The 22379-nt window shown below is 40.2% G+C and overlaps 2 protein-coding genes across 2 annotated transcripts in view; one reads left to right on the forward strand and one right to left on the reverse strand.

Moving 5' to 3' along the window:
• Window positions 1-22379, forward strand: part of PGBD1 (piggyBac transposable element derived 1) — a 340888-nt gene that overhangs the window by 297292 nt on the left and 21217 nt on the right. The window lies entirely within an intron of this gene.
• Window positions 11137-14121, reverse strand: LOC308649039 (SCAN domain-containing protein 3-like). Its single transcript, XM_081294304.1, is given in 3 exon segments — window positions 11137-12103; window positions 13344-13534; window positions 13537-14121. Coding segments are annotated over 3 exon segments (540 nt in total). The 5' UTR covers window positions 13763-14121; the 3' UTR covers window positions 11137-11980.

Here is a 22379-nt window from a genome sequence, read left to right on the forward strand (position 1 = left end):
ACATTGCATTTTGGTCTGCCTTGACAAATGTTATTGAAGTCAAGCAAAGGAAAATAATTTGTTATATCAGTATATAAGATGTAGTGTTGAAAACTAATCAACCTATGCTCTGCACATAACTTGCAAAATCCAAGTGAAAACAGCATATCCTCTGGTGGCTTATGAATCAGTTTCTGAATTTAGTTTTTAAATTTGGTTAATTCTGAAATTTTCCCTCACTAGCCTTGGCTTTAAAAAACGATTTCCCATTCATATGACACAGAATTCTAATAATGTGCATATATGTCAAGTACCATAGCTATCATGCAGGAAACATTGTAATAGGATATAAATTACCTTTTTGAATTTAATTTTGTTGAAATATTATAGGCTTAGAGGAAAAAAAAATACACAACTCACAAATGCAGAACTCAATGACTTACCACAAAGTGAACCACACAGGTCAAGAAAAGGAACATTACCAACATCTCAGAAAGGTGTCTTGTTGCCTAATGTCTTCTGCAAAAGTAACTATTATATTGACATCTATCACCACAGATTCATTTGCTTTTTGAAATTTACATAAACAGAATAATGCAATATTTTGTCTGCTTTCTTTGGTTAACATTATGTTTGTAAAACTCATCCCCACTGTTGAATGTAGCAATTGTTCATTCATTTCCATTGTTGTATTCAGTTGTATAAATTTACTGCAATATATTCATCCATTTTATTTCTAATGGACATGTAAATTTTTGGCAATTATGATAATGCTGTTATATATTCTCTTACATGTCTTTAAATGTGAGTTATATTAGCTCATGGAGTATGATTAAGTATGTCAGATATTACCAAAGTAATCATAACAGTTTACTCCTAGTAATAAGCATTCCAGTAGCTAAACATCTTCACCAAAATTTAGTCATATTGACACTCTTAATTTATTAAATCTTTTCTGGTTGGAATAAAATAGTATGTCTGAATTTGCATTTTTCTAATTACTAATATGATTGTTGGCCAATTGGTTATTATTTTTAAAAATATAGATATTCAAGTCCTTTGTTTATTTTTCTATTGGGGTAGGTCTTTTATCCTATTGATTTGCTGTACTTTATAAATTCAAATATGAGCTTTTTGTACATAATTTGGATCTGGCATAGGGAAAAATGAAATAAGTCTGTAAGACCTTATTGTTTGGCAGTTTTGCCTTCATTAATGTCTGGCCTGGTGTTGAGATTTTCAATATTAAGAAGTGATAAACTAAGCAACAGAAAATAATTCCATGGCAAATTCAAACAAATCAAATCTGTTTAAAAAAATATGTAACTTTAAGTCCATAGTTATAATGCAAAAGAAGTTACCATGAGTACAAATATCAATTATAATGCACAGGTAAATTCTTAACCTTGCCTTAGAAATATTATTCATTGATCTATTTAAATTACAATTCTTGGAATGAAGTTGTGATACATCCCAAATTACCAATAAAATATTGCTGACCTACATGTACTGATTTATTTAAGCTGTCTAGCTAAAGTTTATCAACTCCTTATTTGTGCAACATTGAAAAGAAATGGCATATTTAAAAAAAATCAAATGTGGGGCTGGGGCAATAGCTCAGTGGTAAAGTGCTTGCCTAGCACATATGAGGCCCTGGGTTCGATCCTCAGCACCACATACAAATGAATAAATAGAATAAAGGTATTTTAAAAAGTTCCTTCCTTTTTTAAAAAAGAAAAAAAAATGTTATCCTATATTTGACAATAAAATGTATTTATTTAATTTTTACGAATTAGAAAAGATAATAATTTAGATGGTTAACTTGTATATCAGTGACATATTATTTTCTATGCTAAATACTGAAATGGGGTTTCTCTTTAAAAAGAAAAAAGGAAGAAGAAAAAAAAAGGAAAACAGTCCATACCAGTAATTCAGGTTAATTAGTGAAAATTGTACTGCTTTAAAATGTATAGTAGAGGGCTGGGGCTGGGGCTGGGGCTGGAGCACAGTGGTAGAGCACTCGCAGAGCACATGCGAGGCCCTGGGTTCGATACTCAGCATCACATAAAATAAATAAATAACTAAATAAAGGTATTGTGTCCAACTACAATTAAAAACAAAATTAAAAAATAAAAATAAAATGTATAGTAGATCAAAGATTAATAACTTTATACTCATCAACAGTATTGTCATGCTAATATTGCCATGCTGGTCTTCCAAAATGTACCCTCAACTGAATAAAGAAGTTTCTGAAATGATTTTGGTATGCATAGGGATTAGTATAAAAAACAGTACACAATAGAGAAAATTTTCTTGGCCTACCTAACATTAAAGTATATCTTAGATTATATAATAAGTTGTTTTTTTTGTTTATTTGAATTCTACAGATCAGTGGAAAACAAATAACACAGGTGTACTCACCAGGTGGAACAAGATACCTAAAAGATTAAATGTGTGCCAATGATAGAACTTACTCTGCTGTATGGTTAGAAAAATAGATACTGGATCCAAAATTGCATATGTTAATTGTTGAAAAGAAACTTCTGGTTGTAAGACAGTGGAGTAAATATTGTTATACTCATTAGAAATGTACATATTTCCATTAAGTTAGAACTAACTTATAGCAGCTCAAATACAGTTTTAAAATTTAAAATTTTTTAATTTTTAATTTTTTTTGGTACTGGGTATTGAACCCAGGTGCACTCTACCACTGATCTAAATCCCCAACCTTTTTTTTTTTTTTCCTAATCTTGAGACAGGGTCTAAGTTGCTTAGGTCCTTGCTAAATTAGTGAGGCTAGCCTCAAACTTGGGATCCCGTCTCAGCCTTCCAATTCACTAGGACTACAGATGTGCACTGTGGTGAGCCGTTTCTGCGGACTGTGGTCGCCATTACAAGATGGCGCTGGCTCCGCTGTGGTCTGTAACAAACAACTCCTTATTTGGGAGAGTTGGCGCATGGTTTTTTAACACCCTATGAGAAAGCTCCACGTGGCAGCTTCGCATTGGGGCTTGAGATGCTTTATTAAGGCTGGGAGAGGCATCCAGAAAAAAAAAGAAGAAGAAATATCAAGGACCTGAATAAACGGCTGAAAGAAGATTCCTGTTGTTGCGTCTTCCTTGCGGGCAAGGGGGTCGCGACAAGTGGTGCCGAGACCCGGGAACCAGAACTTTCAGTCGTCAGGGGTGGTGCACCGGATAGTCCCAGGTAAGTGGGACCCGCGACAAAAGCGGGGATAGTCCCAGTAAGTGGGATCCGCGACCAAAGCGGGGTCAGCTCCTCTACAAAGAAAGAGAGAGCCTCATATTTTATTGCAGCTGCAATGTGTACTTTCACTTTTGTTTTCTGTGTTTCTTTTGTCGTCTGTGTCTTTTGTTTTCTGTGTTTCTTTTGTTGTTGTGTCATGGGTGCCGCATCTTCAAGTCCGCTTCTCCTGGCCCTAGATGGCCTGTTACGTTCCAAGGGCCTGGAAGTGAAGCATCATACTTTACAGAGATTTTTACAGAAGATAGATATTGCTGCACCGTGGTTTGCATTTTCGGGCAGCCTTACCATACCTAGTTGGGATAAATTAGGCAAAGATCTTGACTTTGCTTCTGAGCAGGGCATATTAGAGGGCGGGGTGATACCCCTTTGGAGAATAGTCCGTAGTTGCCTCACAGAGGACAGATGTCATGACGCACTTACTAAAGGACAGGAAGTTCTAGAACAATTACATGAGGAAAAATCAGAGACGGCAGGAAGTGAGGTATCTCGGGAGGATGGAAGTGTGCGGAGCGTGAAACAGGGGAAGAGACGATTGTATCCAGATCTCAGTGCGCTGCGCACACCCCCATGTGAAAGTGGGTCAGAGGAAGAGGAGGATGAGGAGGAGGAGCTTGGGAGGCTGTCTCGCCAGCTAGGGAGTTTAGCTATAGGAGAAGGGAACAAAAATAAACAGGAGCTCAAGAAATGTGATCCTCCGGATCCACCGCCGTATGGCGGGGGTGTTTCGGGGAGAGCTTTCCATGCTCAAACATGGAGGGCTGTTAACGCTGAGATGGGTCTTGCTTATCCAGTTTTTCAGGATGATAATAGGGGAAGATTCCATGAGCCTTTAGATTTCAAAATTGTGAAGACTCTGGCGGAGTCTGTGCGCACTTATAGGGTGGATGCCGCCTTCACACTAACTCAGGTGGAGAGTCTGTCTAGATACTGTATGACTCCCTCTGATTGGGCTAGCCTTGTTCGGGCTTGTGTTTCCCCAGGTAAATATTTGGACTGGAGAACATTTGTGTTAGAGGGCGCAATAGAACAGGCCGCCCAAAACCATGCGGCGGGACATCCTCATTGGGATAAGGACATGCTTTTGGGGCAAGGTAGATTTGCTAATCAACAGACAGGATTCCCTCTTGAGGTATATGATCAAATTAATAACATTTGCATTCGGGCATGGAAGTCACTTCCAAATAGAGGAGAGGTATCTGGTAATTTGACTAAGATTATACAAGGCCCTACAGAACCCTTTTCAGACTTTGTAGCAAGGATGGTGGACGCCGCTGGAAAGATTTTTGGGGATCCTGATAGAGCCATGCCCCTTGTCAAGCAATTGGTCTTTGAGCAATGCACCAAGGAATGTAAAGCAGCAATCGCTCCTTATAAGAACAAAGGCATAGAAGCATGGATGAAGGTGTGTAGAGAGATTGGAGGACCTTTAACTAATGCAGGTCTTGCAGCTGCTGTCCTTCGGATTACAAAAGGGGGCGGTCCTGCCGCCGGAACATGCTTCCATTGTGGTCAACCCGGTCATGTTAGACGTGAATGTCCCAAAAAAGACAATTCCAAAAAAGACAATTTTACTGGACCTTCTCACGGTGGCCTTTCCAATGGCCTTCGTCTACCGGGGTTGTGTCCAAGATGCAAAAAGGGGAAGCATTGGGCAAGAGAGTGTAGATCAGTGAGGGACATCCATGGACAGCCTATTTCAGCTGGGCCAAAAAACGGCCGACGGGGCCCTCGACCCCAGGGCCCACAAATATATGGGGCAGTGGAGAATGTCACACCCGAACCCGAGACATGGCCATCTCTACGCCATCCCATGAAACGCGGAGAGCCACTACAGGTGCCGCGGGATTGGACCTCTGTTCCACCTCCAGACTCGTATTAACACCTAAGATGGGAGTCCAATTGGTGGAAACTGAGTTTACAGGGCCTCTACCACCTGGCACTGTAGGTTTGCTAATTGGACGTGCATCCTCTATTTTACAAGGTCTTCATGTTTTCCCCGGAGTCATAAGTCCTGATACTGTAGGGATAATAAAGGTTATGGTGGAAGCTCCAAGGGGCATTGTGTCCATCTCCCCAGGGGATCGGATTGCTCAATTGCTAATTTTGCCTAGCTTACATAATCACTTCCCTGCTGATTCAAGGTCACGGACAGGGAATGAGATTGGTACCACCGGAGGGAATTGTGCCTATTTGTCACTAGATATGAGCAATCGCCCCACTTTGGAATTAAGCATAGAAGGTAAATCTATTGTGGGATTACTGGATACCGGAGCAGACCGTAGTATTATAGCACTTAGGGACTGGTCTAAGGGATGGCCAGTGCAGACTTCTGATCAATCCTTGAGAGGACTTGGATATGCCCAGGCCCCTCAGATCAGCTGTAGACATCTAGTCTGGAAGGATCCAGAAGGACATAATGGTACCTTTCAGCCTTATGTACTTGATTTACCTATCTCTCTATGGGGCCGTGATCTGATGAAAGACATGGGGTTCACTCTTAGTAATGACTATTCCCCAGTGTCTCAACAGATTATGCAAAATATGGGGTATAGGCCAGGTCTAGGACTAGGAAAACATTTACAGGGACGTAAGCATCCTGTACAAGGTCATCAAAAGCTTGACAGATTTGGTCTGGGTTTTTCCTAGGGGCCGCTGGGGCTCAAATACCCATAACATGGCTCACCGAGGAGCCTGTTTGGGTGCCTCAGTGGCCTCTTCCCTCGGTTAAATTGGCAGCAGCTCATGCTCTAGTTAAAGAACAACTTGACTTGGGTCACATCCAGCCTTCTACTTCTCCATGGAATACTCCCATATTTGTCATTAAGAAAAAATCAGGGAAGTGGCACCTACTGCATGATCTACGAGCAGTTAATGCTCAAATGCAACTTATGGGGCCCATTCAAAGAGGGCTGCCTCTGCTCTCCTCTGTTCCTCAAGGCTGGCACATTATTGTTATTGACATTAAAGACTGTTTCTTTTCTATTCCTTTGCATCCTAAAGACTCGCAGCGTTTTGCCTTCACCCTTCCCTCGTGTAACCACGAGGAACCAGATCAAAGGTTTGAGTGGGTAGTGTTGCCGCAGGGAATGGCTAATAGTCCCACGATGTGTCAGATGTATGTGGGGAAGACACTCGCACCTCTCAGACAAAAGTATTCCTCCATCAAGATCATTCATTATATGGATGATGTATTATTGGCTGCTAAATCAGAGCAGACAGTTTATGAGGCCTATAAAGACCTAGTGAAGTTGTTAGCTCAATATGGACTGCATATTGCACCTGAAAAGGTTCAAACAGGGGATTCTATTAAGTATTTGGGAGCAACAATTGGGTATGGCAAATTACGACCACAAAAAATCACCATACGAACTCAGGATCTCCAAACTCTAAATGATTATCAAAAACTGCTGGGAGATATTAATTGGATACGAGGATATTTACATATTTCTAATGTTATGCTACAGCCTTTGTATGCTACTCTTAGGGGTGATCCAGATCTTACTTCCCCTCGTAGCCTCACTAAAGAGGCTAGAGCGGCCCTTATGACAGTAGAAGAAGCTATACAACATGCTACTTTATGCAGGCTCCAGAGTGATAAACCTTTCCAATTATGTGTGCTTGCCACTATGCGGCAGCCTACTGTTGAGCGTGCTCATCGCACCTTAAAGGAAACTTTACAAAAACAAAAGGGGGGAATAGGAGCTGAACATACTCCTAAAGAACGCCTGTCCTTAGCTCTCTTTACCATTAATTTTTTGAATTTGGATATTCACGGTCGCTCTGCGGCCGATAGACATGTGTCCCCTCAGCCCTCTGTGATTGGCTATGTTAAGTGGAAAGATGTTCTTACGGGCCAATGGAACGGCCCCGACCCCGTGCTGACATGGGCACGAGGATCTGTATGTGTTTTTTCCCAGGATCGCACGGAACCATTGTGGGTCCCTGAATGCCTGACAAGAAGAGTCTTGACGCCAGCTACTCAGCAACAAGAAATACCACAGCAACCCCGTGATGAGGATCTTCATTCTGCTGAGTGCTCTGGCTCTGGTGCTGGTGCCGATGACATGGACGACACCAATGCAGTGGTGGGCAGCGGCACGGGCTTGGCCAATGCCGATGCCGGTTCATGATTTAATGATTCCAGGAATGCCTCCCGTATCATTGGCGAATATTTGGCCGGAAATTGGTCCAGATAAAGCTATGATCATACAAGCTCTTGCAGCTTTAGAAAATGGCATCTCACCTCAAGTCTGGCTTGCGCAGATTAAACAGTAAATCTTTGACATGGTCGTTGCACCCCAAGTTTTATGAACATTGCACTGGGATCGACATGTCTTTCTTTGTTATTCTCTTAGTGTTGGAAAGCCCTTGCACTCTGCCGGCTTTACTGCCATTGCACGCAGATGGGTTTCCACACTAGTGCTTTTCTATCGCCTTAAGACCCGTGCCTTTCTTTTAGGGTGTTGCCAACTTGTTTGTCGTCGTATTTCTATACAGCCACAGTTCAGCCTCAGCCATCCCCCTTCGTCCACCATCATCACGATACAGGATGCGAGGCAAGGCACTGCACTTGAGTGATCCTTGAAGTGGACCTCAAGGAGAGCATGTCCTATTGCATGCGGGTTAGACGCGTCCACGCCCCGTCCCACGAAAAAAGGCGTCGGCTGATATGGCCTCAGATCTGGGGAAGGGCCCTCCTTGGGGCTGAGCCATACTATGCAGCCACTTCTGCACAGTGGGATAGGACCTCTACTCTCGCCTGTATTGTTTTTGGAAAACAAAAGGGGGAACTGTGGTGAGCCGTTTCTGCGGACTGTGGTCGCCATTACAAGATGGCGCTGGCTCCGCTGTGGTCTGTAACAAACAACTCCTTATTTGGGAGAGTTGGCGCATGGTTTTTTAACACCCTATGAGAAAGCTCCACGTGGCAGCTTCGCATTGGGGCTTGAGATGCTTTATTAAGGCTGGGAGAGGCATCCGAAAAAAAAGAAGAAGAAATATCAAGGACCTGAATAAACGGCTGAAAGAAGATTCCTGTTGTTGCGTCTTCCTTGCGGGCAAGGGGGTCGCGACAGTGCACCATTGCACCTGGCCAATAGAGTTTGATTTTTGTCACATAACATTCAGAAGTAGTAGGTGGCACTGCACCACTTACCTAACAGTTTTGACAGGAACCCAGTCTTTATGTTTCTGCTTTGCCATTTTTAACATATTTGGTACTCATTCTCATATTCATCATCAACTTAATGGTCACAAGATGGCTACCATAGGAAGTCAGATAAAGTGAAACTAAACACATCTGTTACATTTTATCAGGAAAGTAAAAGCTTCTCCAGAAAACATATTTAGCTCTTCCTGTCCATAACTATGCTGTATGGCTAACTCTAGTACAAGAAAGGCAGGAAGAGAATTTATATAGGTATATTACCAGCATGAACAAACCCAACATTTTGTTAGGACAACATGATGGGGAGAATACATACTGGGTTGGCAGCTAAAACTATCCATTAGTGGTTATTTCCCCCTCTCAGAAATTACACAAAAACAAGAAAAATGAGAAACACTTAAGCAAACTTGGTCTTCAACAAGACTAAGAGATATTCATAAATCCTAAGCCATATAAAAACTATCAAATATGATCAGAATACACCTGCAAATGTTACTTGGGAAACTGACCAAACACAAACTCCTACCAGTAGCTGCATTTTTCAACAAAGCTATAAGAAATTATAAAGTAATAGGCACATACTAACAGAAAAAAAGTTTATTTGAAACAAAAGAAAAAGAGGTGCTGCTAGAGGTGAGAAACTGCCTTAGAGGCATTAGTGTTATAATGTATGACTCTCCAAAAAGAACATGCTTTCTGCAAAACTGCACAAAAATAACAGGATTCATGAGGAAAATAAGGTAAAGGATGGACTGTCTAAACACTAAATTATTACTGAAACATGAATCAAACTATAGCAACTTCAGTAAAAATACAGTTTGCTCAAAAATATATTAAATGAAGAAATATTACATAGCATTTCATCTTAGAAAGGTGATGGTATCTTGTTAGAAATAGGTGTAAGGAAAGGGCAAGAGTAGAGAGATACTATCTTTAGAAGTTGAAGAAGCATTTGCACACTTTCCAAGATACACAGTAATTATTTTGGCTCATCATCTTGTTTTTATTTCTTTAGCACTGACTTATAAAAAGATATACAGTTTTTAAAATATTTTCTTTCCTTCATAAAGAAGCTCTTTCTATGGCTCCAAATAGGACGCTATACTATGAAATACAAACCTGCTGTGTTCTGCACTGTGGTCATTATCTTCCATCCACTGTAACCATTTTTCTATCATAACTTAGAAGTGGAAAGGGCTTGAGGAGCAGCTTGATGAATTGCATCCTCTTCTCCACACCTTTCATGTGTGCCTCAGCAAATAACTTGTAGCTCTTGTACAGAAAGATCCTTGGCAGTAGTTCCTCAATATCTTCAGTCTCAACTTCTTTAAATTTAACCTCGTTTGCAGTAGCAATACAATTTGATTTGATTTGGGAGACAATTTTTGGAAGGCTAAACGCCTTGGAATCATGTATTAAATCAGGAAGAATTCTATGTCATACCCCATGCAATCAAGATTTTGTGAGATTGTTCTAGACCTCTCCAATAATACCAGTCACAAGTTTAATATTGACTCAGAAATTGTTTGGGTATTATCCCCTTTACAGATACAATTAACATCTTGAATGTTCACCTCAAATAACACGCTTTAAATTCTGCAATCACACCCTGATCAAGGGACTGGAGTAAATAATTTGCATTAGGAGGTGAAAAGAGAATTTTGGTATTTGAAGAAAAAGCTCAGCAACTGCTAGAGGGTGGCATGGTGTATGATTGACAATTCTAAGAATTTTATTTTACTTCATTTTTATTTACTTATTTATTTTTTGGATTGAACCCAGGGGTGCTTTACCAATGAGCCACATCCCCAGCCCTTTTTATTTTTTGAGACAGGCTCTTACTAAATTGCTTAAGACTTCACTAAATTGCTGAGGGTAGCTTTCAACTTGTGATCCTCCTGCCTCAGACTCTCAAGCTTCTGGAATTACAGGCATGTACCACCATACCTGGCTAAAAATTTCAAGACAAAACTTTCCTCTTAAATACCTTATTTTTTGATACATGGATTGAACTTAGGGACATTTACTGTAAGGGTAAAATTTCTAAGCTAATTCTAAGCTGCAAAAGTCTGAGTTAAAGTGTAAAAGACTAGGGCATTGTAAAGCTTCTAGATTACAAGGCCTGGGCTAAAAGGTAAAAGCCTATTGTTACAATTCCTCTGCTATCCCCGGAACCTGTAAGTTGTTAGGACAATGCGGGAGCTGCTCAGTAAATATCTCCATTGATTCCCTGGTTGTTTAATAGCTAAGGGCTCCAGGTAACATGGCACGTACGCATATAGGCCCCAGGACCAATCAGTTTGAATGTGTGCCCCACTTGGAAGTGACCAATCACCCCTGCCCAAACTGTTCCCTCCAATGAATGGACTAATCATGTATCAGAATTGTTGTTCAATTTCCCCGCGCCTCATGATGATTGGTTCTGATGTATGCAAAGCCCACCGCCCTCTCCAAAAAGTGTACTTAAGCTCTGCTTGACCTCTGCTCTGGGCTCTGGGCTGCTCTCCCTTCTTGAGTGAGCACAGAGTCCCAACGCGTTGGAACGGATCCCTAATAAAAATCCCCCTTGCCATTGCATGAAGCTAGTCTCATGTGGTCTTTCCTTCTCCGACGTTTCGCCGGACCCTTACATTTACCACTGAGCTACATCCCAGTCTTCCCCGCCCCACCCCCACCCATCCACCCCCCACTCCCCACCCCCACCCCCTTTTGAGACAGGGGTCTCACTAAGTCACTTAGGGACTCACTAAATTGCTAAAACTGGCCTCCAACTTGCAATCCTTCTGCCTCAGCCTCCAGAGTCACTGGGAATACAGATATGCACCACCACATCCAGCTACTCCTAAATATTTTATAGAAACATCACCCAGAAAATCAGTAAATATCTGCCCTGTCATCTAGCTTCTCTTGCTAGACAGCTTGTGGGTTGGCAAAGGAATTAAAAAAAAAAAAAAAAAAAAAAAAAAAACAGGCTTTAGCCTTACATCTCCAGTGGCTTCATAGCATTATAGTCCGTTGAATTTTTGTAATCTTAAACCCTGGAATCCCCATTTCTCCCAAAGAAAGACCCTTGAAGGTATTTGCTTCCAGTAGAGACTAGTTCATTAAAATTGAAAATCTAGTCCAGGCTGTAGCCCCCTTCAGCAATAAAATTTCCTAACACTAGGGGAAATTTCTTTGCAGCTTCTTCGTCTGCACTCACAGCTTCACTAGACAACTTATCATTGTGGAAAACATAACTATCACAAAATCAGCCACTACTTATGGTAAATGAAGATACTTCTGCAGGATTTTCAGGTGTTATCTTAAGACCTTCATATATTGTTAAAACTCTCTCTTTAATTTTGAGAAAGGATGTACCCGATTGCTTCTTGTTTGGTATTCAACCCACATGTGTAGCCAATGTTCCATTTTTTCCATTTCTTTATGCCTTGTTCTAGCAGATTTTGTAGCACTGGCAGTTTTTCCAGCTAGATAACTAGCTAAATAACTTTCTTTTATTTTCCAAGCATTGATTCTAATTATACACTTTACCTCCTTATGACACAGGACACATCACAGGTTCTTTCAAAATGTTATAATTTCAAGCTTTTCTTCAGTTAAATTTTTTTCTTCTTTTATACTCACTAGCAGAAATTTATCACCAGCATGCTTCTGAGGCACTTGCAAACCCTTTTGCTTGCTCATTTTCTGGAATACAAAAAATTTTAATAAAAAATGCACAAAGATGAGAACCATGCAAACAACCACTTCCAAGACAAGACAGTGTGGCCAAAGCTCCAAAAGGAAGAATGGGGGTAGAAGGGTAGGGGGATGAGGCATTATGTACAATATTGTATGTCTTTATGTATTCAGCTACAATCAGATAGTTTGTTTGAATTCAGCTGTTCTTATTTGATGGCCCAAAACACCAACTTGCTGGGAAAAGTAATGAATGAACCAGCATAATTTCAGCATAATAATTACTCATTTACAGCATTATATTAATCTCATATGAAAGATTCTACATTCCAGAAACACATTTTTCAATACATTAGACTGTATATAGAAAAACATGAACATATTCAAAGAGTTCAGATAAATGTATGGATGTCATCATTATAAAAATGTAAAGATGCCTGGCAATAGCTATAATGTTCTAAAATCACCTTCATAGCAGGCAAATTCCGTTAAAAAATAACACTAGTGTAATGGTCTTCTAAAATTCTTCTAAAAAGAATACTTCACTCAAAACACTTCACATACCAATATTAGGTACTGGGGGAAAAAAAACCCTAGGAAAGGCAACTAATCTTTTCATTGTGCAGATGAAGATATTAAAGTCCCAGAAAAGGTGTAATATGCCCAAGGCTACACAGCTAATTAGTGAAGCAACTTATCTTTTGATTGTATAAATGAAGGCATTAAATTCCCAGAGGCAATGGGAAATGCCAAAGGTTACAGAGCTAATTAGTCATAAAGCCTATCATAGAACACAGCCAGATCTTGTGATTCACTGTTTCCTCATATTTCCACTACGTGAGGCTACTTCTCAATTTGTCTCTCCTAGAAGATATTCCTCATACTCTTATGCTGATTTATTTTCATATGTGATAAAAATAGCAGTCTTCATAAGAAGAAATGGCTACACAAGATATTAATGCTTATTTTACAATTTTTCCTAATGTATTTGTTCAATCTCACAGTCGTTAAATTTTCCACTGGTAAGCAATAGATCAAGGATTCACATTTGGTTAAGTAATCTACTTATTTGGATCAGCTCTCATTTACACAAAGGCTGTTATAAACATAACATCCAGCTGGTGACCAAATAAGAAATAATACCCAAAACCAGAATTTGCAGCCACCAGTGTGGTGTTAAGTCCACTTACTATATTCTGGACCTCTGCACCCAAATTCTCTGTTTAAGATGGCACCTCCAATTTCTCACCTGCTGTCTAGGTTCATCAAGTTCCCTCTCCAAATCTTCCAGCATAGTTACCACCTCCTCTCCACTCTCAGGATTATGCTCATGTACCCACGCCTGGAGCTCTTCAGGCAGAATGGTCAGGAACTGCTCCAGCACCAACAATTCCAGGATCTGCTCCTTGGTATGTATTTCTGGGCTCAGCCATTGGCAGAAAGTTCCCGCAGTTGGCTCAGAGCTTCCCTGGGCCCAGGGGTCTCCTGATAGCAGAACTGCCTGAAGCGCTGCCGAGAGCGTTCCCTGGTATAAGACAAATCCCTCTGTTGGCAGGACTCCTTATCCCAAATATGGTCTTCTTCTTTAACCTTTACTTTGATAATCTCCCCTGGTTCCTCTAAAACCTGGCCAGCCAAGGCTGGGAGGATCCTAGAGGATGTCTCCATCCTGAGCTTAGAAGGCTCAGGGAAAGGCTATTTACAAAAGTGGTCTAAGCAGAGGGGGGGATTTTACCTGAGCTCTTTTTTCTTTGGTCACGAAAACGTTCGATATAAGAAAACACTTAAGGAAGAGCAATCACAGAGGCAGTTTTAAAGGATTTGTTTACGTCGCAACACAGGACAGTTATTAAAACAATTCCATTGAAAGTGAAGTCATTCTCTGACAAGACCGTAAATGATGAGCGTACAACTACTCACTAAAGCTGCAGGATCACAAACTGAGCGACAGGATACTTGCGAAATAGAAAACTGATTTTATCTCGGACACTTTGGCCCTAAATAAAGCCTACGAAAAGGAAATCAGACAGGACAGGGTCTCCTCCCACACCACGAGCTGCCTGAGGAGGAAGCTCGATTGCCGCCACGCACAAGCCCGTTTCTCCCTTCCACAGCTTCCACCTCTGAGGCGCTCACACTGAAATTCGAGGACGTGAGGGGCTGGGGGCAGGGCGGAGGCGGATGGTCTACGAACACCGCAGCCTCGGGGCCAGTGTGTCTCCGCCCGGGGGGGTGGGGGGCGGGGGGGGTGAGCCGGGCTCACTTCCGGTCCGCTCTAGGATGCCAGGTGGTGCGGTCATCTCAGTGGTTATAGTAGCTGGTTCTGGTCGAGGAGGGTAGTACTCCGGAAGCTACAGAGAATTACCTCTGGAGCTACCCCGTTATCTGTAATCCTAGTGAAAAGAATTCCACGCGTGAGTGGTGCTGTTATAGAGACTGCCCCGGGTTTTCCCGTCGTCCTAATAAAGCGTCGTCGATATGCAACCGAGCGGTACTCACTTCTGGGTCCTAAAACGAAAGTCGAAGACCGCTTCCTCACCTGCCTTTTCTCATTGATTTCGGCCCACTCTCTCCTTTCCCAGTCACTGTAAGTCGGACCTGAGAAAGAACTGAGATGTAGTTCATTCTTTCCTTTTGCGGATGGGAAAACCGAGGTCCATGGAGAATGAGCTTCCCCTTGATGAGTAGCACCAGTCATTTCTGCCGCTTCTGTCTGTATGAGCCCGGACTAACCAATTGTGGGGAAACTGGTTCCAGAAAATGAACGAAATCTGGATGGGTTTTCAGAGCCCACTAGTGTGCAGGTACTGGAATATTTTCACCCGGCTCCTGCTTCTAGCAGTGTGTGCCGCCAGGAAAGAAATTTGAAGGTGCACTAGGCTGGTGGTACTGGAATGAATACATTTAACGAAAGCGATGACTCCGTTACAAGAGGGAAAGGCTGAGGCCATCTTATTCAGCCAGGAGTGTGGGAGCACAGAAATCCTCCCACACGCTGGCCTTGGATTCCTCTTTCCCCTCCTCACCCAGCCTGCCCCATGACCTTCTTGAAGAGTCCTCAATAAAAAACAGTTGACCGGCTGGGGTTGTAGCTCAGTGACAAAGTACTTGCCTAGCATGTGTGGGGTACTGGGTTTGACCCTCAGCACCTCATAAGAAAAATAAATAAAGGTATAATTTTTTTTTTAAAGATGACTAAAGAATATTGTTGAGTGGATCCTCTTCCCATTCTCCATTTCCTTCTTTGTTTTCTATATTGATTACGCCCACATTTTGACATTTCTAATTTGAAAGGCTGTGAATAATCAGAACATTTCGGAAATCTCTAAAACAAACAAACAAACAAAACTCAATAAAAAAATTAACAGCTAATTTTTTAAAAAACTGTGAGTGGTGTGCTGTTGAGTCCCATTTGTTGTCTGAGCCACTAATAACTTGCTGCACTTATATCTTTTGTGTTTTTCCCTAATCTTTTGTGTTTTTCCCTAACCAGCTCTTAATCCTTTGCCTCTAGGGCTTCTACTGTCTCTCTCTTTAATATTCTGCATGGTATAATCGCCAGGATGCTGCACACAACAGACAATCAACATGGAGTAAATGAGATTTCTGAGAAAGGCCTCTTCTGAAGGATAATTGATTTACTTTTTGTAGATTTGCATTTTAAATTATAAATCCACATACACCTGTAAAAAATTAGTCATATATCATGAAGGTGAACACAACTTTTGAAAAAGTGAAAACTTCCTTCATCCCCAATTCAATTTTTCAGAAAATTTTATTCGAAGAGTTTGGTGCATATTCCTCCAGCCTATTTTTAAACGAATGTATAAACTCACAAGTTATGACTTACAAAAATTTGTAATATTACACATTGAATTCAGCAAATGACTGGGTTTTTGTTTGTTTTAAACTTTAACGTAAGTCCTCCACAAAAACTACCAAGCCAACTTGTGGGTACATAACATACTTCTATCCTGTTCTTTTAGTGGCTATATATTACTTCAATTAAATAGAATGGCACATTTCCAAATTTCTAGTGTTACAATACAAAGTATTGCAATGAATATTCTCAGACATGTAGATATTTTGATGTTTTTGTTTTTTCTGCATGATGGCTTTGTGGGGGAGGGGTACTGCTCTTAGCAGTCTATATCATAGAGATTATTTTGATAGATATTACCAAATCTCACCTTGAGTGGTATTTATGATGAGTCTCACTACATATGTTAAAATCCCTCACTTGTACAATCCTTTCAATGGCCTTGAGAGGGATTACTCTGTATAAAACATTTTTTTTAATTTGCAAAAGTATGCCATTATAATATGAATTAGTTAAGACAGCTGCATCTCTCCATTCCATTTTATCTTCAGATACATCATATAGGCCTTAAAATGGCCATTTCTAATTTTTTGTTGATAATGTCTATTTCTAAAGAGAGTTCCCTACATTGTATAAGCTTCGGACCTCACAAAATCTAGATCTGCCCCCACCACCCACAAGTTAATTTATGCTCCAAACAGAAGTTGGGAGAGAGTGCTGCAATAGCTCTGAATTTTATTTAGAGGGTTGCCTCAACTTTTTTTTTTTTAATCAGCCTGAACTCATTGAAGCCTGACTTAATTCTTGGGCATTGGATCTACTATAAAGTTTATTATCAAGGGTATATTTAGCCACCCCTACAAATATGTGTTGCATTTTTACTGTCGGTCTCATGGTGTAATGGCTAGCACTCTGGACTTTGAATCCAGCAATCTGAGTCCAAATCTCGGTGGGACTAGTTCCTGAACTGTCATATGGATGTGGAAACTCACTATTCATATATAAGAACCAAGCACTTTTGTTACAATGTAATTGTGCAAAAAGTTCACCCCCAGGGAACTTGGAAAAAGACCCCCTTCTACCGACCAACCTTACCAACTTCTTAGGGGCTAGACAACCACCTAACCTCCAAGGTTGTCAGGTTAAACCTAAACCCCATGTGCAGTTGGAAGAACCAGTTTGCCGGATATGACCTCACATCCCGGGTTATTTCTCACCCCAAACCATACTCTTTTCCCACCTCCAACTCATCTGCTTTCTCCTGTTCTCTCACAACCCACCGCAACGCGGATCTGGAAACTCCTCCAGATCTTGGCTCCAGAATTCAGAGACAGGCTCTGGGCCTCTCGGTTCTGGGAGCTGCCATTTCTAATGCAAGACTACACTGGGCAGAACACCCCAGGGAGCGACTCTACAGAATCCACGGGAGAGATGGGTGGTGAGGATAGAACATCTTATGCAATCAGTGTTTCTGGTTTCAATGCCTCAAGTATCAAGGTGAAATGGAGGGAACCTCTGATCTCATCTTTCTCAGACACTGCTTGACATCCTCATCCAAAGCACCAGGAAAAGAGTTCCCCAGAGCTGAGAGAGGAAATGTAACCCTGAACTGTCAGTGTGTAGACTAGGAATGAGTTGGAGATAGAGCTGATCAAAACTGGAAAGGCCAGGAAGTTGAGGACATACTTCGTAGTTACAATAAGGACAATGTGGACAAGGAAAGATTTCCTCCAGCAGGATAGAAACTAATGTAGGAAGAAACAAATATCCATGTTTTGTATAATGAACATATTTGTATTATGAGACAATCTTTAAATCTAGTGACCCAGGCTGGGGATATGGCTCAAGGGGTAGAGTGTTCGCCTGGCATGCGTGCGGCTCGGTTTGGATCCTCAGCACCACATACAAACAAAGATGTTGTGTCCGTCCAAAACTAAAAACTAAATATTAAAAAAAAAATCTAGTGACCCATATTCAGATTTTCTTCTCATTTCAATATTTTAATTTTCACATACATAACAAAAGCAAGCTGAGTTCTACTTTCTCCAGGTAAGTAACCCATTAAATCATAAACATTTCATTAGCTCATATTATGAATCACTGTTGGTTACATAAAGATTCTGTAACAAATTAAGTTTACTAAGCTAATGAAAACAGTTCCTTTGGTTCCCATTATGAGCACTGTTCATAAATGCGGTTTCTGATGGTACTAATTTAATTGCAAAGGTAAATAACATTTTTTAAAATGTGTTGTTGTCTTAGTAGAAGTGATCCTGCCTTCTTTCCATTTTGTTGATGCCACTGTGATGAAGTGTCATCCAAGTTATTGTCCCTTTTCTGAATGGCCCAACATCCTCCCTTACTGTGTGGGATTCTTATAACTCCAGCCATTCTCCAACCACCATATCCAGTATGCATTTTTCTCAGGGATCCCCAGCACTATCTTCCTACTCCAAACAGTCAACTCTTCAAAAAGACCTGAGTCCCAAACACCCTCCTGGAACTGTATAAAATAATAGTAACAAGAGAGAGTTCTTGTGCATAGTGATGATTTAAATCGTGGTCTGACTTCCTCATAGCTGTGTTTGTGCTCTGGGAACTGCCTGTGCCAAGGTGCAGGTCAAGATGGCTCAGTTTCTATGGTGATGCCAGCCAGAGAAAGCTACTTGGGAAGACACACAGCTGTATCAGTCAGAATCTTAAGCTCAGTCACCAACTCCCAGGAATAGAGAATTCTGAACATAAAAAGGTAATCCTAATGTCTTGCCAGTCCTGCATCCTTCAGATTGTCTGCTTTACTAAAACTTTCCCACAAATAATCTTTTGATGAAACCTATATAATAAAAGTGCTGAGCTAGCTCTGGGTCAGTCAAACTCCATCAGAGTTTGCCCACCTGGCCCCACCTTTGTCTCTCTACGTGTGTCTGTCTTTTCTTCATCCCCCATCTGGTCTCTTTCCCTGAATTAATGGTTGCATCTGAGAGTTGAGAGGGCTCCAGCAAGGACCAGTTCTCAAAAATTAAAAGATAATGATGTAGTGATTATGATCACATTTATTATTAGGCATCTATGTGTCCTAGCTCAAATCCAGTAATTCAGACTTTATCCCAAAGTCTCTAAATTAAGGTAATAGAAAAGACCTAACTGTATATGGATCCTGAACCCAAGTGACTTAGGACTGGAGAGAAGCCAAGAGGAAGATGCAACAGGGAGAAAGAATCAGACTCTCTCTTGGGAGAGTCCGGGAATACATGCAGATGTGTTCCCTGGTGACTTATATGTTCTGTGACTTATATGTTCCTGTTTCCTTAGGAAGCTGAGAGAGTCTCTGGGGAGGGTTATAAGGACTTCATCTTCAACCAAACTTTGAGCTTCTCTGAGCTATCTTCTGGACTACTTCTTGTACATGGCCCATCCAGTTTAATTTTAGCAAGAATCCTCCTAAGTCAGGTCACTCTGAATCCTTCACTCTTGGTTGTTCAATCAACTTTTTCTTTCTCTACCTTTGATACAAAATTTACTTCCTCTTAGTAATTTTCTATTCAATGACTTTTTTACCCATTGTCTAAAATTACCAGGTGCTCCTGTGGGATTTGAATCTGAGATAAATCTCTCTCCTATTGCAATAGTCTTTTTTAAAAAAAACAATTTATTATATTTTTAGATGTAGATGGACACAACACAATGCCTTTATTTTTATGTGGTGCTGAGGATCAAACCCTGGTCCCGACCATGCTAGGCAAGCGCTCTACCACTGAGCCACAATCCTGGCCCCTGCAATAGTCTTGATTAAAGTCTTCTTGCCTGTTTAACTCTATTCAATACAATTTTTTTTGATAGTTCCTTCAAAGAAGATATCCAACTCAGGAGTGAGGATATGACCAGCTGCCTAAAGATGTGTCTAGAGTAGAGGACTAAGAAAATTAATGAAACCAGTTTCCTGAGGAAATGAAAACAGATTTTAATATCTGTCAATAAATATATCACATCAATAAAATTAAGGATAAAAAAACACAATAATCTTAACAGAAAAAAAGCATCAGACAAAATTCAACACCCTTTCATGATAAAAACTCTCAACAGATCAGATGTAGTGGGAGTATACTTCAGCATAATAAAAGGCATATATAATAAACCCTTAGCTAACATCCTACTCAGAGGTGAAAATTAAAGCTTTTCCTCTAAGATCAGGGACGAGACAAACATGTCCACTCTTACCATTGATTTTCAACATGAAAGTAGTCCTAGATAATAGCAATTTGGTAAGAGAAGAAGTAAAAAGCATCCTAACAGGAAAAGAAATAATCTCTTAGATTCCTAACACTTGTTACCAACCTTGGGTGCTTGGATCCAGAGTTGAAGAACCAAACAATAGACTTGGGAAGAATTTAAATTGTCAAAGCTTTATTATAGATTTCTGCTGGAGCCAGAAAGGAGACAGCACATGGTGGGAATGGGATGTGAAGATTCAAGCAAAGAACAAAAGGAGTAGCTTTTTATGACATCTACAGGGTAGGCTGGTCCTTGGTCTTTTAATTTTATTACATGTAGAGATAGGATGACAGCAGCACCTATGCTCTTCCTCATGCTTATTAATGCATGTCCCATTACCATTTTAAGTATCTTAAACACATACCACACCATCTTAAGTATCATCTTAAGTGTTGGTAGGTGTCACAAGTCGTCTGTGGGGTATGTTATACATAGTAGCCTCCTGAGGGGATAAGTCTGGCACTGGGAACTCCTTGGGACATCCCCCACAAGGATTGACTCCCTGCTACCAGTTAACTTCCCCTTCAATTTCTGCCTAAGATCCCACACAGCACCTGAGATGGATGTGACTTGCCCAGATGTCAATCAACCTGCTGACTGCAAGATATCCAGAAGCAAGACTCCGCCCTTGAAACCTTATCCCTGCCTTTGATGTATCCCCTTAAATAAACCACCAGAGCCATTTTCTTTTAGTCTAGTTCAAGAACCCACATGGACTAGATCTATCATGTAAATATATTTCTGAGTATTTATTTATTAATTTGTTATTTGTTAGTTATTTGAGATATTAAGATTTAGGGTGGCTTGAACTCCTCTGGGCAGAAGAACCCCCAATGACATGCTGGTAATCTTCCTTCCCAAAAGTTAAGGTATGTGTTTTACTATTTAAATAAGTAAAAGTAAGTGTGCATTACTCTGGTGATTATTCTAGTACACATTTGTCCTTCATCACCTGGAGTTGCCCTTATGATTTGGAAAAGCCTTTGATATTTTTATTTTCAGAGCTGGCATTTCTGCTGACCACACAATCTCAGAAGGCTGAGCTGACTCTTCCAGTCTCCCATCTCTCAGCCTGCTATCTCACTCCCATAGCCTTGAAAACTGCAATTTAACTGCTATATCTGGTATAGCTGTTAACCCCATAAGACTGAGAGACAGCTTGGCTGTCTTAGTTCCCCTGAAGGTTTTCTTCCATTAATCCTGAAGGGTCCTGTTTTTTATGGGGGACCCTGACAGCACCACAAAATAGTAAATTGTCTTTATTTAAAAGACAATAAAATTTCTAGATATAAAATCATGTCATCAAAACTATTAGAACTGATGAATTCAGGAATCAATATTTTAAAAATCACTGATATTTCCATGTAATAATAATGTGTCTCTGAAAATATAATTTAAAAAACAATTCCTTTTGTTTTGTTTTGTTGATGGTAGGTTTTTTTGTTTGTTTGTTTGTTTGTTTGTTTGTTTGTTTTTGGTTTGTTTCCAGAGCTGGCATTTCTGCTGACCACACAATTTTTTTTTAACAATCGAAAAAAAGATTTTTAGCATAAATTTAACCTAGGAAGTGTAAGACCTATACATTGAAAACTAGTAAACACTGATGAAAAATTTAATAAAACACAAATAAATGGAAAAACTAACATTGTTAAAATGTTCATATGACCCAAAGTGATCTATAAATTCAATGCAATCCTTATCAAACTTCCAAAGCCATTTTCCCCAGAAATGGAATAAATACTCCTCAAATTTGTTTGGAACCACAAAGACCCCAAATAACCAAAGCAATCTTAAGCAAAAAAAAAAAAAAAAAAAAAAAAAAAAAAAAAAATCAAAGGTAGAGGCATCACATTATCTGATTTCAAAATATGTTATAAAGTGAATATGATAAAGATAGACATATTGACCAGTGAAACAGGATAAAATGCTCAGAAATAAACTCCTACATATATGGTCCATTGATTTTCAATAAACACACAGTAGGGATAGGGCAGTCTCTTCAATAAACGGTAATGGGAAAACTGGTTTAATCTACTTTCAGAAGAATAAAATTGAATTATTTTCTCACATCATTTACAAAACTTGACTCAAAATGGATTAAAAGTTTAAGACCCGAAACTATTAAACTAGAGGAAAATTTTCATGACATTTGGTTTAGGCAATGATTTTTTGAATATGATTTCAAAGCACAGG

Source organism: Spermophilus citellus (assembly GCF_964194105.1).
Source record: "Spermophilus citellus genome assembly, chromosome: 5".
Lineage (NCBI taxonomy): Eukaryota > Metazoa > Chordata > Mammalia > Rodentia > Sciuridae > Spermophilus > Spermophilus citellus.